Genomic DNA, 23,616 nt, shown 5'->3' with positions numbered 1-23,616 from the left:
AGCGTTGCGAATTCAACCGCGTCCCGGGTAGTTATCCATTGCTAATCACGACCTCGAAACTTCCTATTTGGGCCGCAACATCGGAACCAAATTCGATTAGGTACGAGCCACGCGTTGTTCTATTGCATTTTGCACGCGCGAGGTATAACCAAAGAGATTACTCGATATAAAAGACCCGAGGAGAAGATGGAGAGCGAGTCTCGCACCCCCTCGCGCGCCCTAAATATCTCACGAACGGAAGAGAAGGAAGCAAGCGAAAGAAAGTCGGAGAAAGATCCAACAGGCGCGTTTAACCCTCTCCAACGCCACGGCAGACCATTAAAAGAAACACCTATATCATCTCCACGGATTTACAACGTTCCGTTCGAAATTTATGCCACCTTCAATAAACCCTTCGCCCCCGAGTTCCCAGCTTCTGAACCTCTCGCGCGTTTCTCTCGATGTACGACGGTGTGCGTGTCTTCCCCTAGTTTATTCCCGGTTATATATCTGCCGTCTGAGAAACCCACGGGGGTTTACGTTCGCTCCTTGGCCACGGTTCGTACCCGGTTTCGAGGGCTGCTCGGGGTAGGGGACTCCTCTTCTACCCCGCGCGGCGCGTGTTCCATCCCTTACGAGAACATATCTACGAAGCCACGAATGCATGGTCCGCGCGCGCGTTGCAGCCATTGTGCATGATAATTGAAAATCCCAGGGATACGAGCCAGCCGCATTCCCGTCTGATTTACTGCTACTTCGTATCTATTACTTCCGAGAGGACGGACGGAGAAAACCGGCCGGGGGTTGGACGGGGTTGAACAGCCTGTGTATTGGCAACGCTTCGATGAGTTATGCTGATTGATACGCGCGAACGGAAAACGAGATTCCAGTGACGAGATTTCGAGGAACGGAGATGGGTGGGTGGAGGGTTGGTTCGAGAGGCGAGAAGGGGTTCAGCTGATCTGCCGTTTAAGTAGACGCGCTTAAGCGAGGATGGAACATTTGCTGTTGAATAATACGGTTACGACTTATTTGAGTTTTCTATGAGAAGCGAGGTTCTCTGGGATTGAGGAGCAGTGTCTCGAGGAGAACCGTGCGAGGTGTCTGACGGAAGGGGTTAACAGCGGATATATGCTCCCTTGAATTATATTTAGGTGTTATTTGAATTTTAGATTTACGTCTGTGTGTGTGGAAAACGAGATTCTTTGGGATTGAGGGGCAGGGTTTCGAGGAGGGCCAAATGGGGTGTCTGACGAGGTTAAAAGGAAATGTACGCTTCTGAGTTATCTTTGGATGTTATTCGAGTTTCGGATGGAATATGAACAACGTATTCAGGATACGTTATTCGATCGGAAATCGATGAAACCGCGTTGGTCGATAATGAAACCTTATTCGGGTTATGTAGCCGAACAATAATCTGAAAATCAATTATGTACACCAACGCATCCTGCTCCTTATTGATTTATTAATCCCACCTTTATTAATTCATCGAATATCAACTAAAACAATATCCGAATAGAAAATAATGATTGCCACGGTAATGATTTATTTGCGGCCTACCTTAAACAATTAAAAACAAACGAACGATCGTTACCCGTTATCGGTAATTGAATTATGAAATAATTAATAACCGTAGCCGCGAAGCAGTTTATCGTTAAAGAATATTCGGCGCCTACAAATACTGCGCGAGTTAAATCAGTCGTGCGTGAATTATCCGCGTGACTATTTAACGTGATCGCCGGGAAATTACAGCGGGTGGCGTGAATCACCGCGAACGGAGAGACGGCTGGCGAATAAAACTGGCTCGAGCCGCGAATAAAAACTGGAAACTCGCGGTACACGAGATTTCTGCATTACCTGAGATTGTAACTCGCCAACGAGACGTGTCCAGTGTCGTAAGCACGTCCGCGGAGCACGACTCGGCACGTGGTGGACTTAAGCTTCCCCCTGGTGTCGTGATGGCCAGCCCTGACTTTCTCGCCGTTCACTTCCAGGTCACAGCTACTCGACGCTGAGCCTTGATCCTTCCGATGATCGTGGAGATCGCGATTGTGAAGAACAGTGTTGACGATCGACTTGGTGGTGTCCACTGAAACGAGCATATTCCATTTTCGTGTGCGTGTGAACGCGTAACCTTCGATCGAGAGGAAGCGAAAGTTCACCCACTTCCGTCAGATCATCTGTATTCCCATCTGAACGCCACGCGGTTAGTAAAATTAATTATTGCGCGAACCAATGGATTTTTTCAGAGCGACTCAGAGCGTCCACGTTAATAGCGGACGTGAAAAACGAATTATTTCACGGCTAGCAGTTTGTGGCTTCATCGTGACATTTGTTCAATCGAATTTAACGTTCGAATTGTACAAAAAAATCCTTTCTATACGAACGATACGAGAAATCGAATTGCATTTGATAACGCGGACAATGATTTAAATCCAAAAAGGGAATCCAATTAACAACCACGTTATTTCGTTGAATATTTACCACTTCTATTCGTACTGTCCATGGTAACAGTTGTCGGAGCTTCCGTAGTGATCTCCATGAAAGTGAGACTCGCGACGAAGCCGTTGTAATCGAAAGACGGCAGTTCCGGTCCCGTTCTGAAATGGAAATGCTGCTTCTTAAACGACGCTAGGTTTCCTCGGACCCGGGACACGGTCGAGGGACGTTTCAGTCGTCAAATTGAACGGTTGAATGGAATTTTCTATCGGGTCTGCGGTGGAGATTCGAAAGCGGAGGTGTACAAGGTTTCTCTCGTTCCTACCTGAACTCGACCAGCAGTTTCTGGCCATTGTACGTCAACGATGTTTTATCTTCGCCGCAGATCATCTTGAGAAGGGGGCTCGACGTTGTCGGACCCGAGTACACGGCGATGTAGTCGCTGGTACAATGACTGGAACAAGTAAGAAGCGGAACGCGCGTCAGCTTTCGTGGCTCGGATACGTGATTCGCAAATTGAAGACGAATAGCGGAATAGGAACGATTACTGGACAGAATTTCGTTCGTTCCCGATTCTCGTTCGCATACGAAATTCAACGGAAGTCGGGTACCTCTTTGTACGTCTCGGTGGAAACGTTTCTGAAACAGCGAACGTCGCGGGTGGAAACCAATTAGAAGATTAGACGAGACTTACAATTTAATAATACCCAGCACCGGCTCCCTGTTTTCCAACGGAGGATATTCTCTAACGATATTCCTGGAGTTCAATAAAAAGTCCAATACTTTCGATTCCATCCACAAACGTATTCAAATTTTTATTTTCCCGGATGCAAAAATGCGTTTACCCGGAGAAAACTGAACGGAGAGCGTGGAAAGGCGAACAGGCAAGGGGTGGAGCCTGTGGGATCGAGATCGAATAAAAACTGGTGCATTGAAGCGCGGCGACGGGACCCACGGTTTTGTACTGATTTATCAGCGAGTCCACGAGGATGAACGAGACCCTGGCTCTCCGTGGAAGTTCCACCATTAAGAAAATATCCAATATTACCTAACAGCGAGGCAGAGAGGGACGGCTGCGCCGAATTACCGCGACGGTGCTGATTTATTTTACGGGGAAAGTTCCCGTCGCCGCTTGTCTACACCCGCGATCCCTCGTTTCGTGGATCACGACGATGCGATTTTAATAATCTGCTCGAATTAGAGGAACGTCCCGGGTAACGGCCGGACGGATGCTCTGCCATTAAGTTCTAATTTAGAGCCAAGATTGGATCAGCTGCGGCTGCGCGCGAAGGCGCGACAGGGTGGCGAGCTTAATAGACGGGGGATGATGCTACGTGAAAATCTGCACCGCGAAAACGCGAGCAGCACGATGCCACGGTTTTCTAACCCCCGCGAGACTTTCCTTCACGGTTGTTAAATTGTTCGTTAGCTGGAACAGGCGACGCGAAATTTTGACGAACTCTTCTGTTTTTTTTTTTTTCGACAGGGTTAAGAGGATAACGGGCTTTAAATGTTATTGAGAGTGGAAGTTTGTACATACTTCTCGGTGGGACGGTATTCTGGAAAATTGATGGCTCGTAAAAAACTTGTATTTTAAAGTCCGGTGTCGCATAAAAGTGATAGCCAGCCGCGAATTTTTAATACCAATATCCCACGCGAGCGTAACTTTTATTTTGCATCCACGATGCATATATTTTATGAAAAATGCCACCCTTTACGAGAGTCGCGTTGTACGTTTCAGCGTGTAAAACGTCATAGGAGACAGGGGGATACGAACGGATATGAAGGGATATGCAGCGTTTGTCCACGTTTCCACTGAACCTCAAAGAGCGCCATAATCCCAAAGAATCAGTACAACCGCGATGGTGCTTGAAAAAAATTGCGATCGCACGATGATACTTACAAATACCAGTTCCTTGTCATTAATTCATTATCGAAGCACAGAAAGAGCCACTTAACGACTTAACGTTGCCCCTCGAAATTATCGACGATCATAAAAGTGCAAGAAGCTACGAGTATGAAAGAAAAAAGTAAATAGTCGGTCCACGAATCGCACGGACGGAATCCCCCGTAGTTGCCGAAGAATTTCATTAGCGAGGGGCGTGGGAAACGGCGAAGGAATAATTCTAAACACGTAACAGGTGTTTTCGAACTTTTCTCATAATTTTAATTAATCGCTGTAAGCGGTGGCGTTAAGTAATTAATAGGAAAAGTTCCGCGATGGCTCCGTCCCGCCAGTGTTCGACTACGTCCAGGCTGGCGAATTCCTTTTCGGGAATTCCTTCAACTTCCGGGCGGCGTGCATAGACGGAAGGCCGGGTGCTCGATGTAGCGAGGCGAGACGCGTGGCTCGTCGCCAATTTCTGAATAATTAACCGTCAGGAAGCCGCGGTGAGCCGGGCCATCTCCATAATTGAGTCTCCGCCCTTTCACCCCGCCGCCCTGTGTCCCTTCGTTTCAACCTCCCCCGTACGCGCCACCCCACGTCCTCGTCGTCTCACTTTCTTCCGTGTAAACACATAAATTATGAAACCGTTCGAGCCACGGCCTCCGTTCTAGTGCCCTCGCTCTCGCCCCCACTGGCACCCACCCCTTCTACGCGAAGCCACCCTCTACGATAATTGCGGCTGAAACGGAACGCGATACTTCGTTAAACGGTCGCGTGGAACTAATTACCCCGTGGACAATATACGGGCTACCGTGTTATCTGCGATGGAATTATATTAGCGGGGGCAAAAAGGTAAACAGCCGTGGCGAATTGCGAAGAGCAATTGGGCTGCGCCTGACCCCGTTTCATCTGTCTTGATTACGTTCCACGTAACTCGAGTTAAAGATCATTTAAATCTTTCGTTACGAAATGTCGGTAAATATGTAGTTTCATCGGACGGGCGAAGTGAGCTCACTTTTTACACGCGTTCTATGATTGTCCATCGAACGTGGTGTATAGGTAGAACATTTTTGTTCGCTACGAGATGATATCGTATGATTTTTTTAATCAATTTGATTAAATCGAGGCTTTGTTCGAAGGTGGACGCAATCGACGGGATCGAGTGAGAAATTTTTAATTTACCCAGCCGGATTTGCGGGCGAGTAATTCCGTGGAATTTTAGAGCAGCTTGAGTGCTCACAATAGATCGCTGCGCACTCTTTTTCCCAGCACCCATCGCTCTCCCGTTTCCGCGAATTTCTTTTTTTCTCTCTCTCTCTCTCTCTCTCTCTCTCTCGTTACTCAGCGGGATCGTACGAAATGGAGCCGGAGGAATCCGATTTTGTGATGTTCCAGCCTGCTCGCGCAGAAAATAACGCACAAAACTACCTTTCCACCTTTTACAGCAACCACTGTGTAGGCTGGTTATTTAAAAAAAAATCAAGCCGTTTATTTTCACATCTATTTAACGTAACGTTCCAGCCGTTGAAAAGAGTGTAAAGAACACGATAGAAGTTTTCTAAACGAATACAAAAGCTTTCTGTAGCTGCTACAATAATGATAAAAAAAATGAGAACGCACTGAAATCGAACGAATTTGAAGATTGTACCTGGTTCGAAAATACACTCGAAAGTACACCTCGTCGTTTACTCTTACTGCAAGTTCCTCGAAGGCTCGAATAATTGAACGAACCTAATTAAAGTACTCTCCTTAATGGACGAGTTCACCCGAAAAGGTAAACCGAAATTGTAGACGACGGTGTACACTGTCGTTAGAATTGTCCTCCTTTCTTCCTTTTTTTTTTTTCTCAGCGTTCCCAACCAACGTTGATGCGAGCCGGGGTCGAAGTTCCGTAGAATTAGTTCTTTGTTCGCCGGTAGACTCAAGAGGGAAAGTTCGAATGAAAGAGGAATCAAACCGAAGGATCTCGCGACCTCGGTTCTCGTCCGTTTCATTCCAACCGTTTCACGATCCCGTTCCTTTCGTTACTTCGAGGAACTCTTTTGTTCGAATCGGGCGAATACCTGCTATGAAATTCCCCGCTCGAATTGCCCCGGAATTTCAGAACGAGCGGTGTTCGTCTCTGATCGCGAAAATCTCCCGACAGAATCCTCGCCGCGAGAGAGTCCTCCGCTTCGACGCGCGTACGTTTCGTCGCGGCTGAAACGATCCCCGCGCGAGATAAGGGAACGCGCGGATCGTTGGTATAATATCATCCCCTATCGCACAGGGGATTTCAATGCTTCGAATGGCCCGCTTAATATAACAGCCCCGCGAACAATTCAGAGCCGTTACCGTAATTCGATAACGAGCCACTCGATTCTTTCCTCGACGACCTGTTGGGAACGATACTGCTTCTTTCGAAACCAACCCTCGATCCCCTCTTTTCCATTTCGTAACTCTCGACTTCGTTAATACCTCGATATGGTGTGAACCTTCGTTCCTTCGTACTTCTTCTCTAAGTCTTCCATGAATTATTAATACCATAGAGAAATGTTTATCGTACCCTTTACAAACAACAGTTATCTCTTATAATAAATTCTTAAAACTACCCCTTCGTCTACGTGAACGCAATAGAGAACTCCTCCTTCGCTGACCAAGTTAATTACCCTCGTTGTCCGCAACGACGCCTCGATATTTTTCATCGCGTACGCCATCGACGATAAAGCTCTCGCCAGGGGTGAGAATTCCCTTTCTGATCCTGAGGAGCCGGGGCGCGAACGATCGCGGCATATTAAGCGTCGCAGGATCGCAACGAGTGCAATTACAGTAATAATCCCGCGGATGGCAATAACCAGGGAGAGCGGATGCGTCGGAGGCGCGCATTCGTGCCACGTAATCAGGACCGTGCCAACAGATATTGCACGTAACTGCGTGTAACTAATGTAGGAATCGTACGCGGCCGCGTTAAATTAATTCACCGGCACGGTTTCTGTTCCGCCACGATTAATGCGCCACGCTCCCGCGGGCCTGCATCCGCGTGACGCGCGATTGTCTTCGACGCACGGGGAATTACGCCCCTGGTGCCCGCCGCGGGTAGGGAATTCATCTTCAGGGCGAGGAACCGGCGCAGACGTGTTCGGATATCAAATACGTAAAACGGATACGTTTGCCGTGGATACAGGTGGCGACGCGGGGTGGGTAATCGGTTGCTGGAACGACGGAAACGAACGATGGAAATGCGGAGGGGTTAATGGGACGCCTGGTTGCGAGCTCGCGAGTACCTTTAAAAAATATTCCTCGCGTTTTAGGGGGAGAGTGTTCGAAGCTTCTGGCGAACTTTTAATTATACCACTGCGTTCTTGAGAATTTTTAACAACCAGTTGAATTTCTATTACCATTCATATCGAGAGAATTATTTCGTATTAAAGGTCTTGGTAACTTTGGCTTATTTATAAGATCGCTCGACTTTTTAAATATCGTGTACTTTCTCTCTCTCTCTCTCTCTCTTTCTCTTTTCCGTTCTATTCCTTTATAAGTTGAATTAATATGTTTGCGGACGGAATCTTATGGTAAAAACTATCGAACGTGTAATGAATATTCAAGGGGGAGTAATGTATTCCAAAATCTTAACTAGCTACCGAATAGAATATTCTCTGTATAGATTGATATAACGCGGTGGTTATGTAATTGGGACAGTAATTAATTTACAGCAAGTCTGATCGTAATCGACCCATTTTCCTCGACAGCCGGCTGAATACTGACAATGAGCGAGCACATTCTACTCGCAGGCTTCTATTTTCCGCCTGCCCGAGTATACATATGCATGCTCCACTAGCTCGCCGTCTGACTGAGGCTGGTCTACTCTACTTAGCGGGCTCTCCAGCTCTCAAGTGCATTTATTCCATTAATTCCGTTTTCGATCATGTAAACAGGTAATCAAACCGCATGACCGCGCGCTCCTTCTATTTACAACAGTGTAACAACTATCACGCACTGTATTAGTCTACAAATAGAACCACGTATAGCAGTTATCCAACGTCTAATTAGAGAGGCATAACGTAGATAAACACGATGTTTAACCGTACATGCCACTGTTATTAGTATATCATTACCAAGTATAGGTAATGTAGTATAGGTAATAATATAAAGAATTATAATTAACAATTCGTTCGCCAGTGTAGCGAATTCAAGTCGTCGATCGTTTCGTTTCTAAAGAATAAAAACAAAATAACAGCGAAACAGCAGAGCGAGAATTGTCTCGTTCGTAGCTGGAGCGAGAGACGCCAGAAACTAACGAGAACGTCGGTATTTCAAGAGCAGACGATTCGACTTTTCAAGTAAATTTAAAGACGTCCCGGGGGACGTCGCGCAGTTCATCGAAAAAAGGTTCGTTCTGGCAGACGGGCCGATAATCCGATGCCCTGATCCTTCCACAACCACCGTGCGACATGGTTCGATGCTTTATCGGCTTTCCCGCGTTCGATTCATTCTCGCTGGGGGTTCCGATAGATCGGGACCAGGAGGAATTGGTTATCCTTAATAATGGCTTTCGTGGAAGCCGGCCGTAACTTAGCATAGAATAAGGAAGTGGCCGGATCATCCTATCGCCAGCGGGCGGCTAAATCGTGGCTGAAAGTTTATCACAGAATCTATATTTACCTATTGCTCGAATCGCGTGCTCCTTCCGTAGGGTTTGCGTTCAATTAACCATCGTTAACTTTATCCCAAGTGATCGTGAAATCCATCCATTTGCTTTGGAAATATTTTTAATTTTATCTTACGCTCTTTCTGCATATATTTTTTTGAACTGCTAAAAATAACGATACGCGACGCGTCTCAGAGACGAACAGTCGAACGATTCAGACATCAGACCGCTCGAATCGAAGGAGTACGAGTGTCGAAGTTCGTGAACATTCCATCGAATGTTTTCGCAGCGCTCGCCTACGTAGCGGTCGCTATTGAATTTCCAGCTAAAAGGCCGTTAATTAATAATTCATTATCCAGCGGGCGGTAACGCTCGGGGGATGCGGAGGACACGCGGGGACTCGCGTTTTAGTCGCTTTTAACCGCCGATACGCGCGCTTATGACTGGTTTAGGACTTAATCCGCAGCTCGTTATCTTGTCGCGGGTGCAGCTGTTGTCGCGCAAGTGAAATAGAACTGGATTCCTCTCGCGGGGAAACTTGTAGCCGCTTGCAAATGACCCTTCAGCGCGCATCCGCCGCTATCCCCGGCGCGGCTGCATTGTTATTTGAGACCGCCCTCGCAAAATACGATACCGTTCTGCTATTTGCATTCTCGCGTCACGATCAATTAGTCGAGATAATACCAGGCGCGGGGAACGAAATATTCATCGATATTTACGAATACAAAATCGATCTCGATTTGACAATCGATATGGAAAACAGTATGGACAGCGTTTTTTTTTTTTTTTCTGTCGTTGTTCTTGTATTACATCGACGCGGAGAGTGAATAAAACTGCGAGCAAATATTTTTATATGAATAAATGCGTTCGCCATTAGATCAACGTTTTCATCCGTAGTCGCGCGGGGGGTGGTTTTTTTTTCAGTCGGACTAAAGGCGACGGGCGAACGGAAATCGAAACGTCGACGAATCGACCGCCTCGCATACAATTAAATCGATTCCCTGGTAAATCGGTTATTTCTGCAAATTGAAAATACGAGCGGGCGGAAAAAACTTGTTCGCGCGGCTGATTTCGTTAACTCCGTCCCCGGCGGCCATTATTGACACTCGTCGGGCAATATTCCCGGCGGTCGTCGATAGAAAAATTAGGCAAACCCCCTGCGGGATTTCGATGATCGAGCGGGGCGAATTTAACTTCCTTCGAGATCGCACACAACTCGATTGCTTTTTTTATACACTCGAATTATCGGAGGGGAAAGAGGCAGGAAGAGAAATTGAATATCGTTGGTTCGTTCAGAGTCTTAAAATACCACTGGATTTCATTAGACAATTTATCGTTCGTTGACTTTAATAATAAAATGAAAAATAGAAGCTGCACCCACGTGGTGAACAAATCTTACAACAAAGCCTAACAGATTACGCCTTTTTTCGGGATCGAAGCGCGCTTTACAATTACTTCCTCGTAATAGGTGAATCGGATTCGTTGAAACGCGATTCAGCGAAATTAAACGTAAATCTGGTTCCGTCAGTGACGTCCAATGTTAAAGTGTAATCAGGATTAGTCGGCGAATTCAATTGGAATCCGTGGTATCCGCGTGCCGTGGGGTAATACGAAATTTATACGAGACGGCGGAAGGTGAGCAACAGGATGCGTTGGATATTATTTTCCTGCCGTGCTCGAGAGAAAAACGGGAGCTGGCTGCGTGGCGTCGCGTTTAATTTCATCCTGCTTCAGCTCCGCTTCGTTGTACGACTCGTGCTCATTTCAACGCGGAGATTCGTCGTCGAAATGCGAAAAATTGATACGCGAGAGGAAAATGCGAGGAAGATGCGTGTATACGAAAATGAAAAGCAATCGAATTCATCGATCGCCAGTCGGTAAGAAATTAACCAACCGCTCGATAAGCGCGAAAATGGATTTGCGGCCCCTTGTTTCCCTTCTAACTAACTTTCAGCCATCACTTATTTAACTTTTACCAAAGCTGCGCGTCTGTGTTCGAGCCAACTGCTTTCGCGAGTTTGTCGAACATTTCTTTCGTCCTTCGTACTTTCACGATATAAGAAATATTAGCGACCACCCCTGCGAAACTCCATTTTCGCCTCTATTGTTCGCTCGATTCCATCCTAACCTCTTTTTTTCCATTAAAACAGAGGAACGAATCGAAAATCGTTTAGTATACAAGTTTATATACGTTTGCGTCTAACATATCAGTTTCCTTTCGAACTAGTCTTCTAATGACCCGCTCGTGCAATTTTAATAAGCGTACACGCAGTTTGGAACGTTTGACAGAAGAACGCGAGGGGGTGTCTGGAAATCTGTTCTAAGAGCGTTGTCTACGAGAGCCGGCACGGGTGAAATATTAAAATTTTACGCTCCATTCATAACCGGCTGACTGTATTCCTAGTCGAAGTCAGTATTTCACGGCGATCGTGCCGAGGAATCGCCGTTTCCGGCGAGATTGGCTTTGGCTGAGCGCTCCTTAGAGCGAATTTTCAAGCGGCGTCAGATCACGGGGGTGGAATGGATGACGTTGGGGCGCATTGCTAGGGGCACGCCTTATCTCTAAGCTTTACACTCTATTACGTTTATTAAAAGCACCGTAGGAAGAAGTTTCACGGTCCGAGTCCTAACGGTGGGAATAAAAATGAGCTGTGTTACGTCTCGCGGAACAGCTTCAACGTCTCGCGCTCTCTCTGATACACTGGAAGCCTCCCTGCAGTTACGAAACTCCAGACTCTGATTCAATCAGTCGTCTAATAAATTGTAATCCACCACTAAATGAATTTTGTTAGCAACTACGTATTTATAAGATTGAAGACAGAAGGGTCTACAGACAAAAGGGTGCGTCTTTGCCTCTGAGTGTCAAGAAAATCCCTAGAGGCACAACAATTGAGTAGACTACGATCTATATTCCTGAGGAACAATGATTCAGTCCTTCGATGCTTCCATTACTCTCGTTCTTCGCCTCTGACGATGGCGAATCGCAAATCCTTGCGTGGCGTTCGAAACTTTCGGCCGCAACAGGAACGCAACTTTCGCGAAACCCGTCCGCGTCGAGGCGGTGCGAACTTTCGCCTGAAATCCCGTCCCCTCGGACTTATTTCGTCATTGTCTCGCCCCGTTTTGTCCCGCGATTTAATTGCGGACAATCAACCCCCGGCTGACGCGTTCAACGATCGCGGCGACTCTGATCGCAGTTCAACCGCGACGAACGCGGGCGTCGACGTCGACGAGCGGTCAGGCGTAGTTCGATAATTAAATTCAACGATTCGACGATCAAGTACCCGCGTCTGTGGCGGAACTTTCCCCGTAGGAGTCGTCGCGACGCGAGCCTCGTCGCTCGCAACCCTCCGCGGACTTTCTTACTGGCTCTTCGATGAAAGTTACGTCGCGTGAAAACGCCGCTCGTTACACGCGGCGCTCTTTGCTTGTCGCCACGTTTCACGGGAAACTTTTCACGGGATCAGAGGGACGGAAAACGAAAGGAGGCGTCGAGAGTTCGTCGAAGAAGAATCTCCGCGCGAAGACTGCCCTGACGCGTACCTGGAAGCTCGTAGTACCAAGTCTGAGTCCGCTAAGATTTTGATCTTCTCGAGTATAAGTCCGAAGGTGATCCGCTATGGCTTGGTAGGGATCGTGGAAACTCTGAGAAAAATAATCGTTGAGAAGATGGTGGCTGTTAGTGGCTGGTATCGGCTTGACGAAGTTTATGGGGGTTGGAGTTGCAGGGGTAGCTCTTTAATCGAATTCTTGAGCGTACATCGGTTGGTTCTAGATGATAGATCGGAGATTTATGATAATGCTCGGTATTTTATTGCGGGAGGAGACGTGAGGCTATCTACTTGTTGAGTGTCTGGTTCCAGTTGAACAACGTCTGGACATGTACGCTGGGATTCTACTTACCCAATGGCTGTGTTCGCGCGGTCCTATTTCACTCTCCGGATGTTTGCTGTACCGTTCCATTGTGTCTGACCCTGAACTGGTCTATTCTACTTGGACCGTCGTGAGACTGTACACAGGTTTATCCACTTGCTCCTCGTCCAAGGACACGCGATATCATTCTACTTAAGTGTACGCAATTGGATACTCGTGTCAATTGCTGTGAATTAATAGGCTAATGGGGATACTTGATAATTCAGTCGATGCGATAACATTGTTGCAGAGTCAGTAGCGAATATTCAGATTCCTCGAGTTTTTATAGCTTTCTGATTAGAAATCACTTGTTTCACCGTGTAATTTCTATCGCTATTCCTGGTTCAACCTCGACTTCGCTCGCCACGAGGAAATAAAACACAACCTTTCGATTTCTAGGAGTGGAAGGCAGAATCTATTTCGATGACAAAAGTTTCCAAAGGGACAGAGAGAGAGAGAGAGAGAGAGAGAGAGAGAGAGAGAGAGAGAGTGAGTCAGAGACAACGTCGTACACGTAATCTCGTTGCCCTATCATTTTTACCTTTTCCTCTTGTTCTCATCTCGCTTCGAAAACGTCTCCTCGCATCGAATGAAGTCCTGAAAACTCCGTCCCCGTCTGAACGCGTTTCAAGGATCCTCGAAAGAGAAACCAAATAAAAGCTCGCTCGTGGGACCGAGACGGGAACAAGGTTCGGAATAAATTCCTGTCAACCTGTGTTCTCTTTGCGCTGGTCGTACCAACCACTTCCGGTTACGGTCGAATCGTGATTCGTTCGCAAAGGAACGGAGCGAACGTGAACACGATTTTTAGGTGCGAGAGATAATCTGGAACGGCGATGTTTTCCATCAAACTAGATTCGCAATATCGCGGGGATTCGTTTTGCTCGATAGCGGCAGAATTTTTTCCATCTTTCATTCGCTCGTCCATTTGGTAATGGAAAAATTATTTAATAATTGGAGAACGTCAGGCAGCAGTTCTGACAACGAGAACAATTCGATGGCTCTCCCATAAGGCACGATCGATCGAGTATACGAGGCGCGGGTCCTCTCGGACGTTATAAATAACACCGGCTGTGGAAATCACTTTTATCGTCGCTGAAATAACACCGATAAGCAACACCCCTCGCAGGACATCGCGTCTTTTATTAGACTTTTATGAGGAATCGAGAGATTCATCTAAAACGTCCCAAATAGCCAAATAGTCTACCGCGATGGAAAATGATTCGCGTCCAATGTTCATCGTTAAACATTCGCGGTATTTATCGTTACGCTTTTTCGTGGTATTTGCCTGTTCTTAAACGACTTTTAATAGCAGCGAAAGGCTACCACGTCGATTCTTTCGAATGGACGGATCGCGTCCCAGCAGTTTTATTCGCGAGCGAAATATCACTCGCGAATGCCTTGTCGCGAACGAGAGAGAGAGAGAGAGAGAGAGAGAGAGAGGCTTCGTCGTAAACTGGCAACGGTAATCAGCGTCGCAAACAATAGCCAGCAATAATGGTAGAACTCGCCTGACATTACGGGCCGCGCGTTTAAGTCGATGCGACGGCGGAAGGACGAATAAAATATGCGGGATGGGGTTCGCGGGTGACGCCATCGTCCAGCGATTTTACAGCCACTAAAATTTCATTACGCGATCTTCAGAATTATTTGTCGCGATTATTGCGATTTTACGCGAGCTCATTACACGCGAGTTATATACTTGGCTGATTGCGACCCGTTAAACATTCGATACCGCGGCGTTCCTTGTATATCTTTGTGCTCGATTGCCTCAATAGATTGTCGAGATAATTTATATCATTCGCAGCACTTTTATCCGTCCGTTTTATCGTATTATTATTGCACAGGAGATCCTGAGAACAACGCTGCGCCTACCAGTAACTGTCCCTAATAAATTAAGGGGATTCGAGAGGCGAGGGTGAAGCAGAGGGACAGTCAGACTCGAATTTCTGGCATAGCGGCTGAAACGAGCCAAGTGGTGAGCAAGATCGATCGTCTCGCAATGGATGACTATGCCCAGGGTTTGCATTTGGAACGAGGACATTAAGTCGCGGCGTCGTCACGAGAATTCACGATGAGCACTTGACCTCCCCGTGTGTCTATCGACGGCTACCAGAAAAGAACCCCGCTGACGTAATATTCATTTCGACGAGGCGCGATCCACGCGTCTACGCGACGAACAAACGTCGAGGGTTCCTTTTGGAATGGAATTTTGTCTGCCTTCATTGCAGGTTGCAGTACAACAACGGGGTACAATAATGAAGTAGAACCGTGACATTTGATTGCCTGTTAATTTACGAAAGGACCGTCTGAAAAACAGCGAAACAATTGGGGCAGCAACATTAACAGCGAGCGCAATATCATTTCCTCTGAATTTTCGAACAGTTTTTAAAACGCTACCGCGCAGGAAACAGGATGCACGGTCGTCAGCGATGGGTATTTTTCCATTCGGCTAATGGAACGCCGTTAGCAACGTAATCTATTTTCAGACCCAGAAACGAGAAAGGAGACATCGAAATTTCCCCTCCCCCGCCAGAAAGGAAAAAAGGAACCGGAGACAAACAACGAGAAGCGACAAACGATAAGCAGACGCGTGATGCTGATCGATGCTTCCGTTCGGTTACTTTTTCCTCTCGCATCAGCGCCGAAGATAAATTCCTCCGGTGGCAGAACGCAGAAGACCGAAAAAAAACTATAATAAATAGGGATTACCCGGCGAGGCGTACGCGATATCTTGATTTATTAGAGAAAAAAATACAGTTTCGCCCGCGGAACGAATAAAACCCGCGGAACGAACGTCATACCGCCGCTAACTGTTTTTCGCGCCGGCTAATCGATTCAGCGGGGGAATTTTCCGCGCGGCAAATTGCGCGCGGACAGAAGCAGAGAACTCCGTGGACGGCGAGGACCCGTCTCGCGTTGAATATGAATCGCGAGCACGAGAAAGTTGCGGTTGCGAAAAAGCAAAAAAGAACAGCGACGAGGAAACAGGATCGAAGTTAGTTCGCGAATTAACCGAGAGACGAGGGGATAATCTAACCTATGGAAGGTCGTCGCAACTTGTCCCGTTTTCCAGCGTGGAAAAATCCTTTCCTGCCGTACGGAACGGACATTAAAGGGAAGTCGATTAACTGGCAATTTAATTGCGATCGGTCTACAGAGGTGGTCGCGAGAGAGGAAACCACCCTTCGTTTTGGAAGGGATCGGTTTCCCGTGAAACAAGCCGAAAGAAACGGCCTGTACGTGAACCAGGCCACCTCTCCTCGTTACTTTACCACTGGAATTCTATTCTTATCGCGGCCCTGTTCGGTCGCCTCTTAATTTAATGAAACATTCAACGAACGTGCAACGGCCGTGGCAGCCAACCAGCTTCCCAGCCGCGGCGTCTCGCTCGAAATGTTAAGCGCAGCAGGGCTGGGAACGCGAGTAAGCGTCGGATTCTTGCGCGTCTGACCGTTGTTCCCGGAAGTTCGACCGCGCCTCGATCAGTCGCGGACCCGCGAACGATCGCGCGCTCGTTTCCTTTCGCAGCGGACTCAGAAACGCCGGAATCGATTAGCACGTCGCGCAGAGCTCTGGATACGAACGATATTGGTAGACGTAATTACAATTTCGGAACACGCTCGCGTGGATTCGCGCGGTAATTGGAACGCCCGCGCGGCGATGTAATTTCCATTGGATCGAGGGCGACCTGTCGCGCAAGGAAACGTTGCCAGTCTGCACGTCGCTGGCAAGATTTCGAGCTCTCGTCGTGCCACCGTTCCAGCTCAGGTTTACGTATTCGTACGGAATGAATGGCTAACGGAAAGCACGCGAATCGCTCTCGACATTCTCGCGGGACTAAACGTACCTGCTGTCTGCTCGACTAAGAGTATTTCGTTCGACTTCTCGGACGTTTGGTACGTCAAATCGATTCTCTTCGCGAGCTCTGATGAAACACGGTGACGTGTGCGAGAATAAGCAAACGATGGGAAACTTGGTCGATGCAAGGGCATACGATTTTCAATTCGCGCGAGACTATTGGGAATTAATAAGTTGGAAAGAGCACGGAGAACGGCAGCTGCGCAAGAGTTTTGCGGCGAAAGTTTGTCCGGTGTGTCTATAAGCGATTAAAATTTCAGCCCCGTAATTGCTCGAGTTATTAGGATAGCGGGATATTCTTTTAAAAACCGGCTCTCAAATATTTAAACCGTTGAACCGGCTTGTTAATTGCCCCCGTCCAGCGATACGCTCGTCGTATTTCAGACTTCATAGTCGCTGGGAAATACAGCGCATAATTTATGACCCGTTACTGGTGGCAGATGAATTATTACTCGGTGCAATTCTTGCCTGCCGCCACGTCGTAACGCATTAATCACCACTGCTTAGGATCGTTTCTCTCCTCCAACAATTGTCCCCCTCGAGCTCGACGCCCCCGGGAAGTGACGCTCCGCGATGCGCTTATTAGTTAATTACCATCTTCGAATAATTCGACCGTTACCGTCTCCGTGCGCGGGCGCTCTCGCGGGACCACGCGAATCGAGGGTACTCGAATGGTAACCGAGTAATTGATCGACACAGCTGAACGTCCCGAACATATGTACGGTGTCTTGTTCGTCCGTTTGCTCGCGTCACCGCGCAAACAGGTTGCAGCAGCTACGAGCGGAGGAAACTTTTCCGTTGGGAACTTGGGCTGCCGATTCGATCGTGGATTAATCTTGCTTTCAATTTTATTCCTCGCCGTTCGAGGTACGAGAACGAGGGCCCACTCGAATATTCAAGAACGATCAATTATTGCCCGCGCTTCGAATTCGATTGAGGGACCAGCTCGACGGTATTCCACGCGAGGCGCAGTCGCGACGGTGTACTTCAACTATTACCCGATAATAATCCCGTAAGTCTTTCCTGGCGTGGTTTATCGCTAAATCGCAAACGGCATTACGGAAAGTAAGTTTACCGTGTCGTAAAGCGGCCCCCGTAAAATCTTTCGCGGAAGTAAACTCTAGAATAGACAAATATTACTCTATACATTATCATCTTAACCGAATCTTTATGAAACTTTTTATCAGTTATCGCGAGCCTTGGGTTTAACGAGCCCTTCTTATCTTGCAGCTATCGCTTCGACGAGAGTCTCTGTTTAAAATGTTGTTCCATATATATATATATATATATATATATATTTACGAATTTTCAATTTAAATAGTTTTAATCACCGCCATTTACGTCGACTAATAAGTAGTAAATTTTTGCCCTCTTTATCCACGTCTCATCGAGAAACGTCCCGAGGAAAGGTAACAGAGTTTCACGGCGTGACAGGTGAAAAGCTGGATGAATGTTGCGGATGGCACGAAAGCGATTCATTCTAATTTCGCCTGTGTAACTTCATTATCGCTTTAGTTTAGTTCGAATTAACGCGACAGGCAAATCCGTGTGTAATGTTTCTCAGCATTAATCGGGATCATAACGGATTATGAGACTCTGTCTCGCGAGATTGTTTGCGAACCGGGAATCCACTTAGGCGTTCATGGCTACGAGCTCTGACCACGTTTCATCGGGATTCGAACGAGTTCGCCAGCCAACAGACCCAAGAGTAACTACGTTTTGTCCTTACATTTTACGAATCACTTCAACAGACTCCAATTCCTAATAAATTTCAGCTTCCTTAAAAACAACTTCCACTGTCTACCCAATTCTGTTCAACGTATACGTATCGATCAATCAACACCAAGTACAACGCCCAAAATCCACAGAAACACCGTTTCGCGTGAAAAATTGCACGCGAACAGTGCTCAGAGGTTTCCACCTCTGTTAAATCGCGAAACGGATGTCGTACCCGGTGAAATACGAATTAATCGAGCACGATAATCCCCCGTAACTAGATCCGACCGCTTGATACGATCGTAATCGAATTAATAGACCGAAGACGGGGCCGGTGTACGATTTACAAGCTTGTTTACCAAAGCAATACCGTCGTCTCTAATACTATAGCTCGCCATTACACCGACTAATCACGGCGTCTGGAATCAAAATGGGATTATGATGGATTACCAGAGGGGCGGAAGAGAAACTTGGCCCACCCTCCCCAACGGGCTTCCACCAGGCCTGCCTCTCTCTCTCTCTCTCTCTCTCTCTCTCTCCCTCTCCTTCTCTCTCTCACTCTCTCCCTCTCTCTCTTTCTCATTCTCTCTCTCTCTCTCTCTGTATGGTACGCGTATCGACGGGGGCTGCATTTTGCGGACGCGAACGTGCGCGTATTAGCCGGCGATATCGGTGGCTCCAAGCAACCGGAAGCCGGTAGGAAAACTGGGCATTCGATTCACGTAGCGCCGCGGCAAAATCAATCCGGTTAGTAGCTCGACACGCGCGCGCTACCGGATCGATCGGCGGGACGCGCGGAACGTATTAAACGGGATCGCCCCGCCGCGGAAATCGCCGATGTAAATGGATTTACCGAGGGTCTCTTTATCTTACCCGAATCGGCCCATCCGGAAAATTTATTCCCAGCCCGGCCGTGACGGAACAAGCGAGAGTATCCCGCGTGCGTAAGGATCGATGTTTGAACACCGCTTCGATCGTTCGCGCGCTATGATCCTGTCCCTCGAATCTCTCGAGGAACTCGAAACTACAACGGACACCTCCGCGCGGGGGTACAGCGAGTGCTGAACGCTACGACGGATGACTCTCGATGTACTTCGCGTCAAAAGGAGATTAATTATGGAAAGTTCGAAACGAGACGAACACCTTCCTCTCTGCCACTTGTATCGAGGACAATTAATTGCTGATACTTCGAAGCGTCTCGAAACGAGTTGGTAAGTTTTAGATTTGACGTTTGTTTTTTTTCTAACCAGTTTTCAAGCTTTGGTATTTCTCCAACACGCGCCAGAAAGCTTCGAAATCCTGGCAGCTGACCAAACGAAAAATTCGCACCGTGGTTCCCGATGAAATCACGTCGGGACATGGTCAGAGGCTCTATCTAGCGGCGTGTAAGGGCTCGCGATCTAACGAGGGCCATTTAAGTCCGCTGGGGTAACGAAGCGGAAGCGTGGAATTTCTTTTATCCAGGTTCCACGGAGTACCATAAAGAACTTCTATGGTATGATCGATTCGAAACATAATTCTCGACATGCTCTACATCGCGCGCGGAGTTCAAAACGCTGCCGTTGGCCAGAGAGAATTTATTAAGAGAGCCAGCGCAGGCTGGTATAAGGTCTGGTTTTAACGAGTAAGTCCCATCTTCGCCTAAATGGAGATATATATCTTCCGTTGGGCGCACTTATCCGTTCTTGGCTGACACCAACACGTACGAATTAATGGCTTTGCTCGAACTCTCTTCTAGCCCGGCCTCGTAGTGATGGCTATAAACCACTCGTTGTTACGTGCTCCGTTATTGATCATGATTCCGTTTTCCGGGCCATTTCACGGAATTACGAACACCGTTTGCTCGACGAAGCCTTATCAAGAGCGATTCGCGTTGCTGCTTCGCAAAGGACCCGTTTAAATAGTTAAAAACATTTCGTGTACGCGAGCTTTGGGGGATGAAATTTTGACCAGCTGGATTCGCGTGAAAGATTAAACGAATTGTTTTCGTAAAAAGTAAAATACTCTACGTTTTTTTTTTTTGTGAACTTTCGCGTGTACCAAACTGCTTTTCTTCTGAAAAGTAAAAACGCAAAACCAATTACCTTTTAATATCGTATTTGTTTTCCACGAGTGGCCAGTTCATTTTGAAAGGCACAATGTGTATTGAATGAAATGGAATTACAAACGCTTCTCGTCGCAGTTTTTCCACGCATTTTCGTTCAAAAGCTATGTGGCTAGCGGGCGATTTTCGAAATATTTTTTAAATGCTTCGACGGAACCGTGAATGGGAGCATTGGGTCCAACGCGGGACACAAGTAAATTAGCAGTTTTCATAACTTTTCCAGGCATTACTTTTTCCACTCGTAATACGTAAACAATGTTCATTTAACTTGCGAAATCCTGATTAATAATTCAGACAACTGCGCGGTTAATAATGCCCAATTATGAGTTCGCGCATTTCCATCCCCAGTCGTTCCTCGACGAAACATTTTTCTGGCGGTCAGCGATAACAAGCAGGCGTAAAATATTTCAGCTGGCATTAAAAGCTACGTACGGTCGACGGTATCGTATCGTATCAATTTTTGGACGCGAGCAACGTTCGCGAGACAAGTACAGAGAAAAAAATAGAGCTGAAAAAAGTAAATCTGATGTAAAATAATGATAACACTCGATGGCTCGACCGTGACTGAGTGACACTTTTATATCTGTCGTTACTGTACCAACTTTTCCGTCAAAAAACGCAAACTGCACAAAGTTGCGCGAGTCTGCGCGGAAACCGTGCAAGCCTGACCATCGAGCGTGAGCTGAGAAACGGTTAGAATGGAATTCTTTTTTTTTTGCACCTCTTCAAATTTAAACGCCGTTGCTGAACGCTTCCGCGTTCCAAGTGGCGGTGAAAAGATTCGTCGGTATTAAAAAGGTAGTCGCGGCGGGTCGGTTGCCTTCTGCGCGAAAGAATAGCCTGCGTCAGCTCTGGTTCGCCGGCATTAGACCGAGATTTTCTCCTCGGCACGGTCTAGTTGTACCAAAACTCATTATCTGGATGGCTTCTCTAGCCAGGATTGAATCGAGTTAGTTAGACTAAAACGTTACAGATTCCAAAGGGTCGCTTCGCCATTCTGCCAATGATATCGTAATCGAGTAGACACGGATCCTATCTGAAGCTACGAGCGTCTAATTTAGAAAAGGAACCATCGAACAAAACGTAACAAGTATCAACGAGTAACAGATATAATCTAACAGTTCCGAGATCACGTTCTCCCTAAATTTCGCTGATAAATCTCGCGTTCTCTCCCCCTCGCGAATCCTATTTTCCATTTCACGGGCGCGGATTGCTTCTCCAGGAATTCAGAACTGTCTCGCGAGAGAAGATTTACCTTGTCCTCGATGAGAAGAATTCATCTCTTCCACCAGAACCGCCGTCCCCTCCTCGTCTCGTACATTTTCTCCTGGTAGATTACTCGGTCCCATCCCCGATCGTCGCACCGATCAATCTTCAATTACGTAAGAGAACCGATAGGAGCGTTGACATACCCTCTTAGGATCTTAATAAAATTTTCTCGGTTCCCGCGAAGCGACCAAGACGAAGAAGGCTCGCGAGGGGGTGGACGGATGGGGGCGGGGAGTTTGGTAGCTGGCTAATAACAGTCCTCCATCATTTTCTTCCGATATCTGGTAGCTTATTAAAAGCCCCCGAGGCTTGATCTTCGGATTATTTTCTGGGGATTTTCCGCTCGCGGCTAGCGCCGCTAAACCACGCCCGCAAGGGCTGCGTGTTAATTAATTCTGCGGCACCGGGGTAACCGAGTCCACGGAGCGGTGGACCCGGTGCGGTTTAACGTTGTCTGCGTCGGCGACCGCGGCTGGCTAGCAACGCGGAAAAGATGAATATTTCAAGGCGTTTGGCTCGCCCGTTCGCTTCGAATTAAAGGAAAAATCCTGGGCGAGGGCTCGAGAGCCGATTCGAGAGCGTCTCGATAAAAGCGTTTATCGCGCGCAACGTTTCTGAGTTTGGGGGTGAGCAGTGAGTTGGTGATCTTGGGTAACCATCGAAATTAATTAACCCTTGGTGAAGTTTCCTAGTTATTTCTAAAGCTTACTGATTCCTAGATATTATTTTGTCTCTGTTACTTCCTCTCACTCAAAGGTTTCCCTCAGATTCAGACACCCTTTATCCAACCTCGATGAATCCCAGCGCGCGAAGGTAACACGCGCGACATTTACGTATCCGTTTTCAGGAAGCATCTCTCTCTCTTTCTCTCCCTCTTTCTCTCTTTCTGGTGAGACGCGTCGAAGTAGAAGTTATCGCGCGACAGATTGCAAGGAGGAGAGCGGGTCGGCAAGAATCCACGGTGTTATCTCGTTTCTCGGCCCTGGGTCTTATCTCTTTTCCATGGGGTGCCAGGATATAAATCAATACGTCTTGAGAACTCGAGGAGGACAGACGTTGCGGCGGTCTCTATCGGAGGAGATGGACGGGGGGTCGAAAGTGGTGGTAGAAACGCGCTCGAGGATGAGCGAGCAGGGGCGGGAAGAACCGGGGGCGGTGGATGAAAAGCTAGGTCCGGACGGATCCGGACGAGCCCAGTCCCCCCTTCGTTTTCCTCGAGCCGGAGGGAGATGCCCTCTCGTCACCCTTGAAATCGCTGTCAGGCCCTCAGGTGAGATTCGCATTAGCGAAATTGTCGCCGTGGGTGGCCTGGAGCTCGTAGCGAGGGTCGAGAGAGATGGCGAGGAGTTGGACGCGGTACGAAACGAGCATTTACATTGCTTTGACCAATCAGCTGTCGCGACAATTTAAATAACCGAACTACCACCGCCACCCGCCTCTCTCGTTCTCTTTATCAGCGACTTCTTGCAGCTGTTTCTCGAGGGAGCGCCGTCACCCCCGTTTCACCTCGACCCCTTTCATCCCTTTCGCTCCTCAGTCTCTATCCAGCGTGCGCCCTTCCGTTCCAACCCCCGTCCGCTTCTTTCCTCTTCTAAGCCAGGATCGTCGCGGCGCGGCGGAATGCAAAGTAGCTCGATTATCAGCTGGCAGCCTCTTCATAGATATTTTCTTACGGCTATAATTGGATCCAACGATCCTCGTCCCGACGGTGACGCGGACAGCCTCGTAAGCTGGCGAGGGTAACGCGTTCGCGATACCGTCGAGCGGCCGGATTATCGTCAACCCTCCCGCGCGTCTTCCCTCCTTCTCTCTCTTTTCCCT

The 23,616-nt window shown here is 47.7% G+C and overlaps 1 protein-coding gene across 1 annotated transcript in view; it reads right to left on the bottom strand.

Annotated features, from left to right (window-relative positions):
• LOC143428794 (uncharacterized) overlaps positions 1–23,616 on the bottom strand; it is a 174,718-nt gene that overhangs the window by 26,087 nt on the left and 125,015 nt on the right. The window contains exons 7-9 of the mRNA XM_076903927.1: positions 2,744–2,872; positions 2,464–2,579; positions 1,837–2,068 (exon numbers count right to left, since the gene is read on the bottom strand). Of these exons, the coding sequence (XP_076760042.1) occupies positions 1,837–2,068; positions 2,464–2,579; positions 2,744–2,872 (477 nt within the window). The remainder of the gene's footprint in view (positions 1–1,836; positions 2,069–2,463; positions 2,580–2,743; positions 2,873–23,616) is intronic.

This window comes from Xylocopa sonorina, chromosome 11, assembly GCF_050948175.1.
Source record: "Xylocopa sonorina isolate GNS202 chromosome 11, iyXylSono1_principal, whole genome shotgun sequence".
NCBI classification, from domain to species: domain Eukaryota; kingdom Metazoa; phylum Arthropoda; class Insecta; order Hymenoptera; family Apidae; genus Xylocopa; species Xylocopa sonorina.
This window is presented reverse-complemented; position numbering and strand designations above follow the sequence as displayed.